Below are 18,738 nucleotides of genomic sequence, written 5' to 3' on the forward strand. Positions count from 1 at the left end.
GCGCACGAATTTGTGCATAGAGTATGGCATATTTCTGGGATCTATTTCAGCTCATGAAACATGGGGCCAACAATTGACATGTTGCGTTTGTATCTTTGTTCAGTGTACATATTTGTAGGAACTCTGAGTTTCAAACAACCAAATCATGTCAAATTGACACACAAGAAAGATTATTCCATAACCTATGCTTGATTTCAATACACCGTTATAGTGTACATAATCAGTTACTTTCCATATTAATTTCTAACTTAGTAAACTATTTGGGATGCCACTTAAAAATCACACAGCAAGAAATTGAAGAGCGACCTTCGGCTCGGTCGAGGACACTTGTGGAATGCATTACAATAACTTCCAACTCCACAAGCACCGCTATGACAACAGAGGCAACCTGCCGACAGCACAAAAGACTAAACAAAGTACACTATCAAAAGTGGAACCTGGACTGTATTACTCACTCATTGAGCAGCGGAATAGATGTCCTCCTCTTGGCCTTCTGCACCATGTTCGCTTGGTTCCTCAGGGAGATACGGATGGTGGAGGGGGCTAGCTTGCACGGCTCCCCATCTACCTGCATGGGGATGGACTTGTAGGTGGTGAGGGTCACCTCTTTGCACTGGTTCAGCCGCTCACCGTGACCTCCGACCTGCAGCGTGGCCTACAGCACCAGGGAGGACGAGACGATCATCCATCAGAGCAAGGTCACGACTAGAACAAAAATAAACTGACTCATCCATTTCATTAAATCTACTAACTTATGTTTCTAACACACAGACAAATTTAAGTTGATAGGTGAATACCAGAGAGGTCATGGTGAAGCCGATAACTTCAATGCAGCCATCGTCGTGCCGTTGTGGCTCAAAGTCATGGTGCTCGCTTGGGTTGCCCCATGGCATGGTACCAGCACAGTATCTAGTACACACATACACACATGGTTAGGTGCCTAACTTAGCCTACAGCCTCCATTACGACAGTGACAAGATTGTAACATGTCATATATAACACGTTTCCCCCATTGAGGCTGCTTACCTGGGAATGTTGAGGAACACCAGGCACTGCAGCTTCAGATCCTGAACCTTTGAGGTGAGGTCGGTGCCGTCGCACTACCGAGAGGAGACAGACAGACAGACAGACAGACAGACAGACAGACAGACAGACAGACAGACAGACAGGTGTCTCCATTACTGTACACATACGCACTCAGATCATTCCCGGAAGAGCTCTCACATGGCCTTATAAAATGTACCCTTTGAAAGGTGCCACATTCTGACTGACTGGCAGTGAAGAACACATCTGTCAGTCTAATGAGATGTGATCCTTACAACCTACCTAATATACAAGCTCAGAATGGAGCCTCGGCTCTCAAACTAGGGTCAATTTTATTTCTGCACTAACTACTTTTACTATGAAGGGTGAAATTCCTGTTAACGGATTTAGATTTGAACTTGAACCCGTTGTGGAATGACGTCACACAATCTGAGCTGCAGCCAAGGTCCGTGTAATGGTCAGTTGAACTCACCACGACCTTGATGTGTTTGGCTAGGTCTTTGGAGCTGCCCATGAGGAAGTCCGAGAAGGCCGTCTGGTTAGAAGGAGCAACAGAGAATCAAGCTTGTAGATTATCAATAGAAAACATTGACACAACTAAAGCTATGGCCACAAATACAACAATTACTATCACTACAAAATGGTAAAAGTGATGATAATGGTGGATTTGTCCTGTTTAGAAAACACAACTGTACCCACCCCTGCATAGAACATCTTGTTCCGAAAGCGGCTGTTGAATTTCTCCGGGTTGGCCTCTGAGGAGCGTTGGTTATAGAAGGCATGATAGTTTGTGAGTAATTATGGCACAATGATTTGGCATACAGTAGATACACACAGCATCATTTGCTACTGTCGATGTGAGCCGTCTATGGATAGCACAGATTTATCCCCAACAATGGCATTACATGGGTAGTCAACGTTAAGAGATCGGAAACACAACCTCGAGACTCGTGGAATTCTAGTGTCACGTGTGCGTCGAAGCCGAGGCTGAAGTAGTTGTTGAAGACGTCGAGGGGGAGCTGAGGAAAAAGAAAAACCCGTACAAAGAAATGTGTTAATCCCAGACGCGATGTCACCAATACATCCGAAATCACAATGTCAAATGTTGACATTTCAACACTAAACCGGAGTATACTGCTGAGCCCAACTCCATCCTCAGTCCTACGGTCTTCAGTCACCCCAGACTACCCTCACTGCCGTAAATGTAAAAAAGATATAATAATACATCATGTTTGAGGTCGTAGAGCAACATTGTGCTTCTAGTTGATAAACTCTCTCAACTTTTAGAACTAACTAACCATTAAATAATGAAAAGGTCACTGAGGTATTTTGGTGTGTGGCCAGCCATGACCCTATTCACAATAAACAAATGATGTTGTGACATTGTACAGAGGTTAGTTCTCTGGGGCTCGATGAACTCATCACAGTCAAGACCTGATTTACGCTGTAATTACAAACACACCAGTAACACACCAGGTAAAAAGAGCTAGCACTAAGTTCAAATTTGATCAAGCCTCATTCCCTGCATCACGCATCCACACCATCATATGTTGACAGTCCATGTCAGCAGTACAGGATCTGGGACGAGAGGGGGTTTGTTCACCTTGTCTGTCTGCTGCTCATCCCTCTCCTCTGCAACAGCATCCTGGTTGGGCTCCACTATTAGATTCCACCGGTCGAGCTGGACGACGTTCCCATCCTCTACATGAGACAGGATCTTAGACACCGGCTCATCTGTGTAACCCTGGAGAGGGGAGGAATAGAGAAGGGAAAACACCAAGAGCATTAAACACAGTTCATTGTAGAAAGCAGCTCGTTCCTCCTGAATTCTTCAAGACATTTTTCAAGAAAATAATAAGCGGCTATAGTCATGATTCTGGTGCCCTCTACAGAGTTAACTGTGCACCTGCATTGTTCAACGACTATGGAAAAGCACAGCTTTTGAGGGGTATACACCGAGTGTACAAAATATTAGGAACACCTGCTCTTTCCATTGACCAGGTGAATCCAGGTGAAAGCTGTGCTCCCTTATTGGTGTCACTTGTTAAATCCACTACAAAATCAGTGGAGGCGAAGGGGAGGAGTCCGGGTTAATGAAGGATTTTTAAGCCTCGAGACAATTGAGACATGGGCTGTGTATGTGTGCCATTCAGAGGGCACGTATAGACAGGTTTGAGTGTGTCAAGAACTGCAACGCTGCTGTTTTTTTATTTTATAACGCTCAACAGTTTCCGGTGTGTATCAAGAATGGTTCACCGCCCAAAGGACATCTAGCCAACTTGACACAACTGTGGGAAGCATTGAGGTGAACATGGGCCAGCATCCCTGTGGAACACCTCGTAGAGTCCATGCCCTGAGGTAATTGAGGTTGTTCTGAGGGTAAAAAGAGAGGGGGGGGGGGGGGCTGCTAACTCAATATTTAAAAAAGTGTTCCTCTGTGTATATGTTGTCCAGATATGGTTGAGATACTCACACCCCCCCAGTTGAGGGTCCTGGCCAGGTCGTTGCCTGTCCCCAGAGGCAGGATGGCTACTGCAGGCTGGGGGTTCAGTTGAAGCTGGTCCAGAGCAGACAGGATCCAACCCACCTACACACACACACACACCATACAACAGACATATTATCAAAAACATCATGTGATGTGCCCTTCAACAACATGCCAAACATTGCTATTGTCCTTGCTTAAGGAATACATGTTTGAACAGCTTAACAAACTGCACCTGCAGCATAGTGTGTGTTGCTGTTCAATCACTTGGATAACCATCAAAGTTCAGGGCTTAGATCACTAAGATGGGGTCAAATGCCTTTAAGGGAAAACACCAGACACTGTGTGCTGTTATTTGAATGATCACAAAGTAAAGTTTGCTGCTAAAATAGTTCAGGAATGTCTGTGTATTGCTTAAAAAGATTGCTGTTGGCATTGCTGTTGTTTCTACCCACCGTGCCATCCCCTCCGCATGCCAGTATCCTCAGGTTATGCACCTTACGGTACATTTCTAACCTTGGAGTGACAGAGCAAGAGACAAAATCAACTTCTAGTTTTCTGTCACAGTCAGTCCACAGTATCAAGCCTGTTAAAGAAGGTCTCCCACACTCAGTTAAAATCGGCAGCATTCACAGTGAAGGGGAGTCCTACACCACAAATGGCTCCTGGGCAGACAGAATAATAGCATAGTGTATCCATAGGAAGAGCAAAAAAGAATATCAAAATAATACTTGGAATTAGAATGACTTATTTTGGTTCAGAGAGAGAGAGAGAGATATGTATATATATACACACACACATACATACATATATTAGATCTAATGAGAAGGAGCTCTGCGCCAGTGAGCACAGAGTAATGGAAGAGCTCCAAGACCTATTTGTAATGATGATGAGATTTATTTTTAAGGGCCAGAGTCAGTATCAAGTCGGCACTAGTACAAAGTTTACACCTGCTATTTTTGAGAAACTTACCCATCCTTGGGTCCTCCCAGACTCAGGTCAAATACTTGGCGAGGGTTCAGGTACCACATGAACGACTGGATAATCTTGGCTCCCTGAAAATGAGTAGGAGTACAATTACTACCAGTTCCTCATCATCATCATCATCATCATCATCATAATAAAGAAGTATTTGATTAACTGACTAGTATATTATTGAGTGATCCAGACAAATGTGTGAGGTATGAGAGGTATGACTGGACTGCTGAAAGACTATTTAAGACACAGACAGTGTTTCATCTCACAGACGGCTTACAGACCAGTCGGGATTACACCTGTGACTGGTGTTGGCCTCGGCCCACTGGGCCTGCACTGACAGCTCCAGCACAGACAGCACGTCTCTCACCTGATTCCCCCCACTCTTTGGGTTGACAAACACCAACAGCGGCTTCATGAGCTGAGAGGGAATGGGTCTAACTATGAAGGGCTTCCAGCGCGCCTCCTGCACAAAGAGGAAGGGAGAGGGGCAGAGGAAATAAAGGGATGGATTTAGAGAGGTGAAAGATGAGAGACTGATTGTACAGTGTTGGTTTCCTAAGGGGAGAACTGCTTTTACTGATGTTTTGTTACAAACTATCGCGTCAGAGTCGTGTAACATTATGCCAAATTAACTAAAATGAAAATGGCATAGAGCTGATGCAGCGTGGATACTTCCTACTCTCTACGAGACATAGTATAGCCAAAGAGTATACAGTTGTCTAACACTGTGCACAGTTGAATTGATCAATACGGTCTCCATAACTGTGGTTTCTGGGGAGATCTGGGGAGTTGGGGTGGGATGGTACCTGGGACTGGCTCCGTCTGAAGCACTTTAGAGCGCCTTGTCTTTGGAGGGCTGGCTAACCGACGCAAGGCCAGACAAGAGAGAGAATTATTTCTGTACATGCACTTGTCATGTAAATGCATTCAAGCCATGGTATTCGACACTGGATGTCACCAGGAAGTATGTATTGACAAGCACATCCTATGTCCCTGGCTGGGTTGTGTCAGCAGTGATTTGATAAGGGTCAAGACTGTCTACATCGATAATACCTCGTCATTAGTTTGACATTGCCCTTTTCGCTACCATTTCATAAGTATGTACTTCATGTATAATATTTCAATGTAAAACCAATTGAACAGTTCACAACAGATGCGGTATAAATGGAAATGATGCCCCTCAGGCTAATCAGCAAAGGACGTTTTAGTTACGTATGTCTCCTCACATTACAAACGGTAGGAAATGCCATTTGTAATGGATGATGAACTCACCTCTACTCCCTTTTTGCTGGACTTGCGCTTAAACGAGGTCCGTTTTTTCTTTTTGCTCGACTTTAGTGAGGTCTGAAAGAATAACACATGAGGATTAACTGTCACGCTGATATTCCATTTATATAAGGAACAGCATTTGATCAACTGTAAATAATACACTGTAATCTATCAGAACTGTTGACTGCTCAAACTAACGGATGACTGCCACCCTCTGTTGGCTTCGCAGTGCAATGGCACCACAAAGTATTTGGGGAAGCATACCATTGCACGTTGTAAACTCGCATGGTGGCAGTGAATATCTGAATACTTGGAAGTGTATTGTGTGACGGTGTATTTTGTGACTGTCGGGGCGGCAGGTAGCGTAGCGGTTAGAGTGTTGGTTCAAAAAGGTCGCTGGTTCAAATACCCGGGCCAACAAGGTGAACAATCTTTGACCTTGAGCAAGGCACGTAACTTTCATTTGCACCAACCTACTACGGCCAACACTGTAAAACAACATTTCACTGTACCTATCCAGTGCATGTGACAATATACATCTATTTAAAAAAAAACAACATTTTATTCATAAAAAAAAAAAAAAAATTTACCTGAGGTCTGCGAACCCGGAGGATCCAAGTAGGGGGTACGATGACAGAGGCATGAGCACCCAGGGAGCAGGACTCCTCGATCTGCTGCAGCATGAAGCAGGACACCTTGTTGTGATACTAGAGTAGGGAGAGGGACAGAGGAAAGGGTGGCAGCAGTGAGCACAACACACACCAACACACATCCTTCATTTAAAACACTCAACACAGACCCTCACACAACTGTCTCACATAAACATACATACAACTTTTACAGAGGGTGAATACACCAGTGATCACACACATCCATATTCATTGGAAGTGTTGTCATTCAACACAGACACTCACACAAATGTCTCAATTAAGCATAAAGCATACAGACACACAGTCATCCTACAGTCATCATCATCCATGCAGATGAGCCTCGTGATTTACATGTATTCCCTGAAAACAGTATATACAGTTGAAGTCGGAAGTTTACATACACCTTAGCCAAATACATTTAAACTCAGTTTTTCACAATTCCTGACATTTAATCCTAGTAACAATGCCCTGTCTTTGGTCAGTTAGGATCACCACTTTATTTTAAGAATGTGAAATGTCAGAATAATAGTAGAGAGAATGATTTATTTCAGCTTTTATTTCTTTCATCAAATTCCCAGTGGGTGAGAGGTTTACATACACGCAATTAGTATTTGGTAGCATTGCCTTTAAATTGCTTAACTTGGGTCAATTGTGTCGGGTAGCCTTCCACAAGCGTCCCACAATAAGTTGGGTGAATTTTGGCCCATTCCTCCTGACAGAGCTGGTGTAAACTGAGTCAGGTTTGTAAGGCCTCCTTGTTCGCACACGTTTTTTCAGTTCTGCCCACAAAGTTTCCATAGGAATGAGGTACGGCCTTTGTGATGGCCACTCCAATACCTTGACTTTGTTGTCCTTAAGCCTTTTTGCCACAACTTTGGAAGTATGCTTGGGTCATTGTCCATTTGGAAGACCCATTTGCGACCAAGCTTTAACTTCCTGACTGATGTCTTGAGATGTCGCTTCAATATATCCACATAAATTTCCTGCCTCATGATGCCATCTATTTTGTGAAGTGCACCAGTCCCTCCTGCAGCAAAGCACCCCCACAACATGATGCTGCCACCCCCGTGCTTCACAATGTTCTTCGGCTTGCAAGCCTCCCCTTTCTCCTCCAAACATAATGATGGTCATTATGGCCAAACAGTTCTATTTTTGTTTCATCAGACCAGAGGACATTTCTCCAAAAAGTACAATCTTTGTCGCCATATGCAGTTGCAAACCGTAGTCTGGCTTTTTTATGGCGGTTTTGGAGCAGTGGCTTCTTCCTTGCTGAGCGGCCTTTCGGGTTATCTCGATATAGGACTCATTTTACTGTGGATATAGATACTTTTGTACCGGTTTCCTCCAGCATCTTCACAAGGTCCTTTGCTGTTGTTCTGATTTGCACCAAAGTACATTCATCTCTATGAGACAGAACTAGGAGACAGTCTCCTTCCTGAGCGGTATGACAGCTGCGTGGTCCCATGGTGTTTATACTTGCGTACTATTGTTTGTACAGATGAGTGTCGTACCTTCAGGCATTTGGAAATTGCTCCCAAGGATGAACCAGACTTGTGGAGGTCTAAAAATGTTCTGAGGTCTTGGCTGATTTCTTTTGATTTTCCCATGATGTCAAGCAAAGAGGCACTGAGTTTGAAGGCAGGCCTTGAAATACATTCACAGGTACACATCCAATTGACTCAAATGATGTAAATTATCTTATAAGAAGCTTCTAAAGCCATGACATGATGTTCTGAAATTTTCCAAGCTGTTTAAAGGCACAGTCAACTTAGTGTATTTAAACTTCTGACCCACTGGAATTGTGATACAGTGAATTAAGTGAAATAATCTGTCTGTAAACAATTGATGGAAAAATTACTTTTGTCATGCACAAATTAGATGTCTCAACAGACTTGCCAAAACTATAGCTTGTTAACAAGAAATTTGTGGAGTGATTGAAAAACTAGTTTTAATGACTCCAACCTAAGTGTATATAAACTTCCGACTTTAAATGTATATTAACAGTGTTGCACTTTTCATGTAGCCTAATTTTGGCCAGCTAATATTAGTAGATTTTAAATTGGTTTCTCAGTTATAGACTGAATTTACAATAGACCAATTTACAAACATAACATCAATCATATATAAATATCAAATAGAGCCCCACAGTGGATGTGTCATAATACCCAAAAAACCTAGCGGTCAAACAGGGAAATGGTCCCAATCATTTTCCCACCAGTCATTTTTCCCGTAGGGGATTTTAGAAACACTTAAAATAAGGGCTGTGTTTCATATAGGCTTACCCTGGCGTGAAGTTTGGATAAACATGAAAATCTCTCTCAGACAAGGTGACATTGCTGTAGGATTATGTAGCTGCGACAATACTGGTCAAATTAAGATCCTACATCTGTACAGTACAATCAACCTTCCAACTTACTGCCTGTTTACACCATGAACAGCTGATGGCCACAATCTCTTTGCTATGAAAGGCAAACTTCTGCTGGAAACCCTGGAGAGAAATTAAATCAGATATAAGATGTAACGTACCCTCAAGAAAAACTTGTTTCATCAGATTGTTGAATTAATTGATATTATAACCATGCTCACCTTCCCGCACTGGCGACACTTCCCATCCTGGCGCCTCCGGTGGACCCAATGGTGCCGCACTACGGTGGGCTGGAAAACCGACGTTCATAAACACATTAATCAACTCACTCACAAATTCGCAATTTAAAATACTGTGGATTTCCAATTTTTTTGTACATGTAGACAATGGTGAGTGAGATCAGGGAAAGCTTGTGTTGAGTTTATCATTAGCGATGTCAGAGGTTTGGCCAGACACAGTGAACATTATTGTGTATAGGACTTATTGTGTATAGGACAGCTGAACAGAAATGGAAGAAAACAAAACTTCTGGAATACCTATCATCCTTCCACTCCCTCCTCTCTAACTTCTCTTCCTTTGTATCCACTGCTAAAGCCGCTTCCTATCACTCTACATTTCAAGCTTCCACCTCCAAACCTGGGAAACTCTTCTCCACTTTCTCTTCCCTCCTTAATCCTTCACCTCTCTCCTCACTGTCTGCGTATGACTTTGCAAAAAAAAAAGGTTTTACGACATCCATTCCTCTTTCACTCAGTCCACTGGTCCCACACACACTACCATATGCCTTGATCTCCTTCTCCCCGCTCTCTCTAGATGAAATCCTGCGACGATTGAGGTCCGGCCGTCCGACAACATCCCAGCATCTCTTCACCATATCATTTTTGGAGACATTCTCCCATTTTTCACTTCCCTCATCAACTCCCTGATCCCTGGCTGCGTCCTCTCTGACTTCAAGATGGCCAGAGTTGCTCCCCTCCTCAAGAAACCAACATTCGGCCTCTGACGTCAAAAAATACAAACCGGTATCGCTTCATTTTTTCATTCCAAAACATTTGAGCGTGCTGTCTCTGACAAACTCTCTGGTTATTTCTATCAGAACTAACTTCTTTACCCTAACCAGTCAGGCTTCAAGGCAGCTCACTCAACTGAGACCGCTTTCCTCTGTGTCACAGAGGCTCTCCGCTCTGACTAAGCTGACTCTCGCTCTCCTTTGTTCTCCTCCTCTTAGATCTTTCCAGTGCTTTTGGCACCGTGAATGATCAGATCCTCCTCTCCACCCTCTTAGGGTTGGGCGTCTAAGGCTCTGCACCCTCCTGGATTGCATCCTACCTGGCAGGTCACTCCTACCAAGTGGGATGAAGAGGATCTGTGTCTGCTTCACGTGATCTCACTACTGGTGTCCCCCAGGGCTCGGTTCTAGGCCGTCCTTTTTTTCTTTACACAAAGTCACTCGGCGGCGTCATATCCTCACATGGTCTCTCCTATCATTGCTATGTGGATGACACTCAACTTCTCTTCTCCTTTCCCCATTCTGACACCAAGGTGGTGACACGCATCTTCTGTGTGCCTGTCAGACTTCTCAGCTTGGATGTCGACCCACCACCTCAAGCTCAAGCTCAAGCTTGACCAAATGGCTCTTCCTCCCTGGGAAGGCCTGTCCACTTCAAGAACTCTCCATCACGGTTGACAACTCCACGGTGTCCCCTTTCCAGAGTGCAAAGAACATTGGAGTGACCCTGGACAACACCCTGTCGTTTTCTGAAAACATCAAAGCAGTGACTCGCTCCTGCAGGTTTATGCTCTACAACATCTGTAGAGTACAACATTTCTTCACATAGGAAGCAGCGCATGTCCTAATTGAGGCACTTGTCATCTCCCGTCTAGACTACTGCAACTCTGTTGGTTGGGCTCCCCACATTGCCATCAAACTCCTGCAACTTATCCAGAATGCTGCAGCCCGCCTGGTGTTCAACGTTCCTAAGTTCTCCCATGTCACCCTGCTCCTCCACACACTCCACTGGCTTCCGGTCGAAGCTACGGACCAGCAAGGGGAACTGCACCTCTTTATCTTCAGACTATGTTCAAGCCCTACATACCAACCTGAGCACTCCGTTCTGCCACCTCTGGTCTCTTGGCCCTATAATCACTACGGGAGGGCAGCTCAGCCCAGTCAGAGGTATGGCGCCTCCGACACCCCCCACCCCTCAAAAAACACACACAGAAAACACTTCTTGTCCCACCAGCACTGACTTTGCCCGATGAATACTTTGTTGAGGGAAAATGTACTTGACACGATTGTGATATGTTGTCTCAAATAGCCATCTTAAGATGAATGTAGGTCGTTCTGGATAAGATTGTTGGAAAATTACTACAATTTTAAAATGCGAATGTATGATGAGGGGATTTTAACTTGGACACCGAAAGCAAGCTCTGGAGGACTATAGGACATGGGGGTTACCCAGTCTTTGAAATCATTAGTCAGGCATCAACTAGTCAGGCATTACTCTCCTACTGCCCCCATAACTGTGGCTTTTGGTTGGGGTGATCTGAGGAGTTTGGGTGGGATGGTACCTGGGACTGGCTCAGGAAAGGGGTGGCCATGCAGTTAGCCATCCGCCTGAGGCACTTTAGAGCACCTTGTCTTTGGAGGACTGGCTAAGGTCAAAGGTCAAGAGAGAAGGTCAAGGGGAAAAAGGGAAGCAGGGACAGGAGGAGAGGGAAGGGTTACAGAGGAGACAGACACATAGAATGACAAGACAAAGGCAAAGGAAGACGAAAAATGCGTGAAAATAAAGTATGAGCATGAGTATCATGATCGTGCTGATCAAATGGAAATAAAATGTATTGGCACTTACCTCTCGTATATTCCTAGACCCCGATTCCCTGAATGACGGTTTACACCTAAAGTTTATCTACATGGTACAGAAAACAAATGGTTTCAAACATGGATTTATTTTTTTGGTCGCTGTTTCCAATATGTTGTTAGACAAACCCCTGCACCAAAATAGAATGCTGAATCAGTAATCCAAAAGGGCCAACGGGAGAGGTATAAGGTTAAAGTGAACATGCTGAAGTTCTTGTTCACCTAGAAGTTGTTACTGAAAAGGGAAACCTGTGGTGCAATATGTGTTACTATGTCAGTGTCGCAACCAGCTCTTCACCTTTACCTCCACCATAACAGCACCATAACGGCATCAGATAAAGTATAAACAATAGATATAAACTAACCCTCAGATTAGCAGAGTTATGGGAACAAGTTAAAGACATTTTGGAAAAAGGGAGATTCAGCAACTGAACATCTCTAGCAATAAGCAACCTAATGTATTCGCCAACCAATCAAAGCAGCCCAATTTGGAAAACAGCTTTGATTATCCAGAGAATGACCCAATCAGAGTGCAGCATTGGAGGGCGAGGTCAATGGGTCAGGTAGCGTAGTGAGATAGGGTTAGAGAAGGAGTATGATCTAGTTATAGCACTAGTTATATCCCATAGCATCCTGAGAGAGGTCAGAGTGTCTCACTCTAAAGGCGGGGTCTTCGATAAGCAGGCTGTCTTCATAGGGCGTAGCCTCGAATAACTGGAGAGGAGCAGGGTGGGTTAGGTTGGCATGGCTACCATTTCAATCTCATCTTACCTGATGCGATGGAAACATTTTGTCTCCTTGAGACACAACATCTGAAAAGGCTGATATTACGGTATTTTTTCGGGATTCAACATTTTCAACTAATTTTGTCTTGGTACGCATGCTGTCAACTAATTTCCACAACTTTGGCGATAATACATAATTTAACATCTATCTGCAACCAGGTGAAATCACAGTTCAACGGATGAAAAGTTTGTGAAGCATTGGTTGGGAAAATGGCTTGAAACTTACCTTTTCTAGCTGTTCTATGCAGATTGTGTGAACCACTATCTTGCAGGCTGCACACTTTTTTCGGGCTACAGATTTTTGCTGTGGTGACAAAAGATGAGTGAGAGAATATTATTTAATGACCCATCTCGTAGTAATACATGAAAACTTCCTGAATTAAATTACTTTCTTTTAACGTGATAATTCAAGGGTACAACCATAAACGTATATAGACCGCTCTAGTGCCCCAAAGCCTGTTTTAGCATGGGTAGTGCCATTGAAGAGGGATCAGGAGGGATCAGCCAATGAATTATACACCTGAGAAAACATTCCTTAACTGCAGGTGGCAGTAAATTACCAACCTTGGTTTTATACCTGTTCAGACAACACACTCCAGATGGCAAAATTCACTCTTGACTACTTTAAAATGAAGAAAGACCTCAATGGAACTGCCCATGCGGTCACAGAAGCCATATGGCACAGATGCAAAGAAGGGACCTCTATCTACCTCTATGGGTGCAACTCCCTCAAGATGGCAGCAGTACTTCTTAGGTGAAGTGTGTTATGGTTGTGTGAACACCAGAGGGAGCCTCTACACAAGGGGTGCCAAACTCATTCCACGTAGGGTCGAGTGTCTACGGGTTTTCAAACCTCTCTTGTACTTGATTGATGAAATAAGGCCACTAATTAGCAAGGAACTCCCCTCACCTGGTTGTCTAGGTCTTAATTGAACAGAAAAAACTAAAACCAGCACACTCTATGGAATGCGTTTGACATCTCTGGTACAGAGCATTGCATTAAAACAAAATATTTTTCACACACCGTAGATGTCAGAATTAAATCTCATACACATAATGCAATCGAAAAAAACATATCTCCATCATCTGAAAAAAGAAGAAGATTGGGCTTATTTTTACAGGTTCTCTTCCCAGTTACCCTTTTTATAATCCCATCAGTTCTCCAAAAAATGAAGAGACAGCGTTTATGTTCATAACATGGCACCATTTCTCATACTATAATGTTTACAGTTGCAGAGAGCTATACAATCTGCATTCTCTAGAAGTGTACTGTATGGTACCAGGTGGTATACATCTGGACAGTAACATCCACTGACGGACGAAAAACAAATGTGACAAGGAGTTAATACTCCCCCTTCTTGCTTTAGGGATGCACTACAAATACATCTCCTCTAATCAGTTCATTCCTCTCTTCCTCTGGGCTCGTTCCTGTCAAAGCATCTGTGGCTTTGTGATGTCAGGCAGGGCCAGGGCTAGCTGCACACACACACACACACACACACACACACACACACACACACACACACACACACACACACACACACACACACACACACACACACACACACACACACACACACACACACACACACACACACACACACACACACTCACCAGTGTCTTGGCGAAGCAGTGCTGCTCTCCGACGTAACAGAAGTCCCCAGAGACATTGGTCTCAAACCAGATGTGCTCCCCATACAGGGCGTTCTCCTGGAGGAAGAGTCTATTAAATACACCCTTCTTTTTTTTTTACCCTGACAAATAGGAAATCTCAGCTCATAGAATCCACTACCAAACAGTACTTCTGGGTAAACAAAGTACACTACTCTGAAACTCATTAGGGGCATGTAGTTCATTATGGGGTACAAAATCAATGAGCTGGGCCAGAGGCTGCACTTACGGTCCAGTCACAGCTGCTCCGGATCTCCCTGTCTGGGTCAAACTTGGCCAGGGATGAGGCACTGGGCTGGGCAGACAGGTGCTGTAGACCCGATTTAGCAATGGCCTTCCTGAAAATGACACAGACGCAACACCTTTGAATGATTGCAATAGCATCATTGAGATGACACGCCCAGTGGGATACTGCATCACAACCTAACGGGGAAACCCACTCTTCACCCCTGATGGAAGCAAAGTAGGCTCTGATCAAAGAGAGAGGTCCAGCACACATGATGAATAATGAAATGGTACATCTGGCGTCAAACAATATACAGCATTTGAAATGTTGAGCCAATGTGCAGCCAGGTACACAAGAGGTCTAGGTTTGGTATTTGACAGGTTTGTGTGACTGAGACCCTGCATGAAAGGTGCTGTAGGAGTCACTAAACAAAACTCCTAGCTTTACATATCAGCAACACAAAAGGTCAGCAGAGTTTGGTGTAAAATATGAACTATTTCCCAGTTTGTAGTTACATACTGCAGCAGGCTTAAACACAAACACTTGCTTAACTGACATCAACACTTCAGCCAGGAAGTGCTGGTATGGTTGGAAGGGCAGGATGTGTATATTCTGACATTGAAGCCCCCCCCCACACTTCCCTAATACACACACACACACACACACACAAAAGCATTGCCTGTGACCAAGGCGAAGGTAGGGGGTCTACATACGAGACGAATCCACTCCAAGTCTCCAGGCGGGGGTCATAGTAGGTGCCCTGCAGGGGGCTGAGGGACTCCCTGCGGCCCCTGGGCTTCCAGCAAGCGGAACAGTTCCTATACAGGGAACGGGAGGAGTGGCGGGCCACTATAGAGCTCCTGCGGCTGGGTGCGGGGACTAGCCTGCCTTGCCAGGCGCTGTTGGAGATGGTGGAAGGCCTCCGTAACTGGCTGGAGCGTCGGTAGTGCCCGTGCACACCGTAGGCCGCCCTGCTACGGTGCACCGCCTCCGCCGGCAGCAGGTGGGAGGAGTTACGGCGCAGGCAGCGCGGGGCGCGGATCAGAGGCCGGGACTGGATGCTCTCCATCGTCAAGGCTGCCATACTATGAGCCTGATTCCAGTCCTGCCATGGAGACGTCCTCTCTCCCTCTGGATATGATGATGATGATGATGCCTCAGTCCCCTCTTGTTCACTCCCGCTGCCCTCCGACCTGGTGCTACACTCTCTCTGACTGCAGCTGTCCCCTTCCGAATCGGAGCAGCACGAGGAGGAGGGGCAGCTCTCAGTGCCCTCTCCTGATGCCCCCTCACCGCCCTGCGCCCCTGGTGCCCTCTGCTGCTCCGCACTCATCTGGACCAGGCTGGCCAGCAGCATGGAAGGCCCCAGCAGTTGGGTGTCAATGGTGCGGAGCTTGGCGGCTCGCCGGCGGCGGACAGAGAAGCGGGGATTGACACAGGCCATGGTGGTGCTGGAGCGTCGCCTGGTGTAGTATCTGGTCCTCACTAGCTGCCCCCCTCCATAATAACAGTGGGGTAACCCCTGAACCTCGCTGGAGCGCCTGCGTTGTTGGTGAGCAGCGCAGGCCAAGCCCACACTGGAACTTCTACGGCCCACATAACCTGACTGCAGGCCAACACTGGAACGTCTTCGTTGGGATTGAGAAGTCGGCGACAGGCCTGCACTGGACCTTCTGCGTCCCACAGGACCTGTGAATGGCAGTCCCACACTAGAGCGCCTACGTTGGACCAGGCCAGCAGAGGGCAGTCCTACACTGGAGCGCCGGCGAGCCTTGCTTGTGGGCACCGCCACGCCAGGCCGCCTGTATTGGCATTGTTCCGCACCTTTCAGTCTAAAGTGCCGGCGGAAAAAGGTGTCCATGGCAACCCACAGCTTGTGGGTTCCCTTTTCAATGTCCCTCTGCAGTGGCTGTTGGTACAAAAAAATCAGTCTGTCAGCAAAACCTTCAATACTGTACACAAGCCACTATCCAACTCTTACCAATAGGGATGCAGTACTGTTCTTTTCACCCTGTGTGGAAAAGCTGAAGGTGAAATGTCTGAACTCGTACACTGCTGCCAGAGAAGGTAAAGCACACACGAGACTAATCTGGGCCTAGACGCTCAAAGAGCAACCTCAATTGGCTGACTAGTGATACTGTCAGTAACTGAACCTGCTTACAAAGGGACATTAGTCAATGCATCTAGAGTGATAACAGTTCCATTCTCCGGTACAAGCAACGTGACCAGCTGCCCCGGTTCAATAACTCACCACCTGTAACGCTATACCTCGGTAGTGTTCTGTCTGGTGAAAGTAGAGCCGAGTCCAGGTCACCTATCACATGATAGCCATTGTGACGCCACTACAGCACAAAGCAAGAGGATATATTTAGCGACCGCCTTTAAAATTCTGTTCAATCACCTCATCAGATACGCCACTTGACAGAACCAAAGAATGCGTCGTTATCCAGTAACCTCAACTCCATTCAACGCATTTCCCTCTGCCAACAATGAAAGGGAATTGTGGATATCAACTTCATAAAGGAAGTCATTGTTCTGATCATCTTTACTTAGATATCACAATCTGAATTGTGAATTCATAAACCACCGTCTACACACACAGTTGTGATGTAGAGAAGTGGGGCAGGGCTCAGGCAACCTCCACAGGATGCCAAGCTGCTGCTGTATTACTGATCTCAGACCATCATAATCACCCAGAGCCTCCTTCTCTGATTACATACAGACTGATACAGATACCCTTCACAGGAAGTGACATGTGTAGAAGTAGTAGAAGTGCTCAGCAGCATTAGCCTGTCGATGCTTTGATTCAAGCTGAAGACAAGCAACAACGTCAGGGACCCGGGGTCTATTTACATCCTGTGGCAGACAGCTAATGCGAACCACAAATGAAGAAGATAGGCTTAGTGTTTATGACCGATAGATCCAAGGCCCTAGTTAATGAAGTGTTGAGGATGAACCATTAAGTGTGTCATGTGTATAGGGCATAGAAAGGCTTATTTTCCTTTCAACTATTATACATGTCATGGATACTCTCATGTCGATCTACCTCTCTTGTGATTAAGACTGGTTGTGGAGGGGAGACGTTGAAAAATAAAAGAAACCGCGCACGCACGCACGCACGCACGCACACACACACACACACACCTCATTTCAATCTGAATGGATTCCTAGAACCTGCCAAAGGAGCCTTTGATCCTTCTCATTTCTTATTCAATTCATTAGACATTCAGAAAGTAAAGTAATAACAAAAATGGCCAAGAGGGTAGCGTGGGTGGGGCGAGGTGGGATGTGGAGGGGAGAGAAGCACGACCAAGGCTGGGGATAAAAGGACCAAGCTGAGTAGAGACTGTTTCCGGCACACAAGCATCATTAATCCATCTGTAACGCAGCATGAAGAGAGACATGAGAGAAGGCCTAGTGAGAAAATGATTAACGGCAGTCGCAGATGATTTTAACATTTGCTTTAAAGCGCAGGGATTCATCCACAGGTCTTACAGCTGCAGTACGTAAAGTAGACATTCAAAAAGTTGTATACAGTAAATTATTGATAACTCATAGTAGGGTTTTTACACATACATCTACAGTGCCTTCCGAAAGTATTCAGACCCCTTGACTTTTTCCACGTTGTTAGGTTACAGCCTTATTCAAAAATGGATTCAATTGTTTTTTCCCCCTCAATCTGCACACAATACCCCATAATGACAACGCAAAAACTGGTTTTTAGAAATGTTTGCTAATTTATATAAAAAACTACATATATCACATTTACATAAGTATTCAGACCCTTTACTCAATACCATGTTAAAGCACCTGGCTGGGATTTTTTTAATACATTTTAATTGAGAAAAAAAAACGAACAAAAAAAAACAGCTTCTTAGCAAGAGCAATTTCTCAAGCAAGAATTCTGCTAGGACTGTTTGGGAGTGGTCTGAGTGGGGAGGGGGAAATTGAAAACTAGCTGTTAGCAGAGAGGTTTGGAACACACGCTCTGATTGGTTTATTAACTAATTTACTGCCTGATATGTCACCAGACAGGCCAAAACCCCATCCCATCAAAACATTTCAGGCAGTCTTTTCAAACAGCTTACACTAAATGGGCATTATCATCATTTTCAGTATTATTCCAACCTCAGTGTGGAAATACTGTATATACAAAACATAGGAAACCACCTGTTTGACTGGACTGAGCCTTTAAACAAATATGTTAGAAGCTCAGGGTTTCTGGCTCTAATATGAACCATATATTTTGTGTGTATTCCCAGTCTGGGTTTCCCACCCCCACCCCCACCCATGGAGCATTCTGGGAATCAGGGTCAAAGGTCACCTGGTTGAGGCCTCAAGCATACGTGGCTGTATTCACGTACAGTAGCGTTTAAATCATTAATCAGGGAAAATGCGACAG

At 45.0% G+C, this 18,738-nt stretch overlaps 1 protein-coding gene across 13 annotated transcripts in view; it reads right to left on the reverse strand.

Moving 5' to 3' along the window:
- Window positions 1-18,738, reverse strand: part of LOC139385015 (diacylglycerol kinase zeta-like) — a 124,968-nt gene that overhangs the window by 39,157 nt on the left and 67,073 nt on the right. For 3 of the 13 annotated variants that reach the window (XM_071129989.1, XM_071129986.1, XM_071129991.1), the window contains exons 2-21: window positions 15,050-16,245; window positions 14,340-14,448; window positions 14,054-14,149; window positions 12,666-12,743; window positions 11,647-11,703; window positions 9,013-9,081; window positions 8,843-8,914; window positions 6,367-6,483; window positions 5,780-5,851; window positions 4,875-4,970; window positions 4,502-4,584; window positions 3,985-4,045; window positions 3,518-3,631; window positions 2,648-2,788; window positions 1,985-2,063; window positions 1,744-1,799; window positions 1,517-1,579; window positions 1,027-1,100; window positions 798-909; window positions 456-655 (exon numbers count right to left, since the gene is read on the reverse strand). In XM_071129989.1, the coding sequence (XP_070986090.1) occupies window positions 456-655; window positions 798-909; window positions 1,027-1,100; window positions 1,517-1,579; window positions 1,744-1,799; window positions 1,985-2,063; window positions 2,648-2,788; window positions 3,518-3,631; window positions 3,985-4,045; window positions 4,502-4,584; window positions 4,875-4,970; window positions 5,780-5,851; window positions 6,367-6,483; window positions 8,843-8,914; window positions 9,013-9,081; window positions 11,647-11,703; window positions 12,666-12,743; window positions 14,054-14,149; window positions 14,340-14,448; window positions 15,050-16,197 (2,897 nt within the window). In that variant the 5' untranslated portion in view covers window positions 16,198-16,245. Of the gene's footprint in view, window positions 1-455; window positions 656-797; window positions 910-1,026; window positions 1,101-1,516; window positions 1,580-1,743; window positions 1,800-1,984; window positions 2,064-2,647; window positions 2,789-3,517; window positions 3,632-3,984; window positions 4,046-4,501; window positions 4,585-4,874; window positions 4,971-5,779; window positions 5,852-6,366; window positions 6,484-8,842; window positions 8,915-9,012; window positions 9,082-11,362; window positions 11,447-11,646; window positions 11,704-12,311; window positions 12,369-12,665; window positions 12,744-14,053; window positions 14,150-14,339; window positions 14,449-15,049; window positions 16,246-18,738 lie in introns of all 13 variants that reach the window. The other 10 variants (XM_071129996.1, XM_071129994.1, XM_071129992.1 and 7 more) reach the window with 5 other exon arrangements.

This window comes from Oncorhynchus clarkii, chromosome 26 (assembly GCF_045791955.1).
Source record: "Oncorhynchus clarkii lewisi isolate Uvic-CL-2024 chromosome 26, UVic_Ocla_1.0, whole genome shotgun sequence".
NCBI classification, from domain to species: domain Eukaryota; kingdom Metazoa; phylum Chordata; class Actinopteri; order Salmoniformes; family Salmonidae; genus Oncorhynchus; species Oncorhynchus clarkii.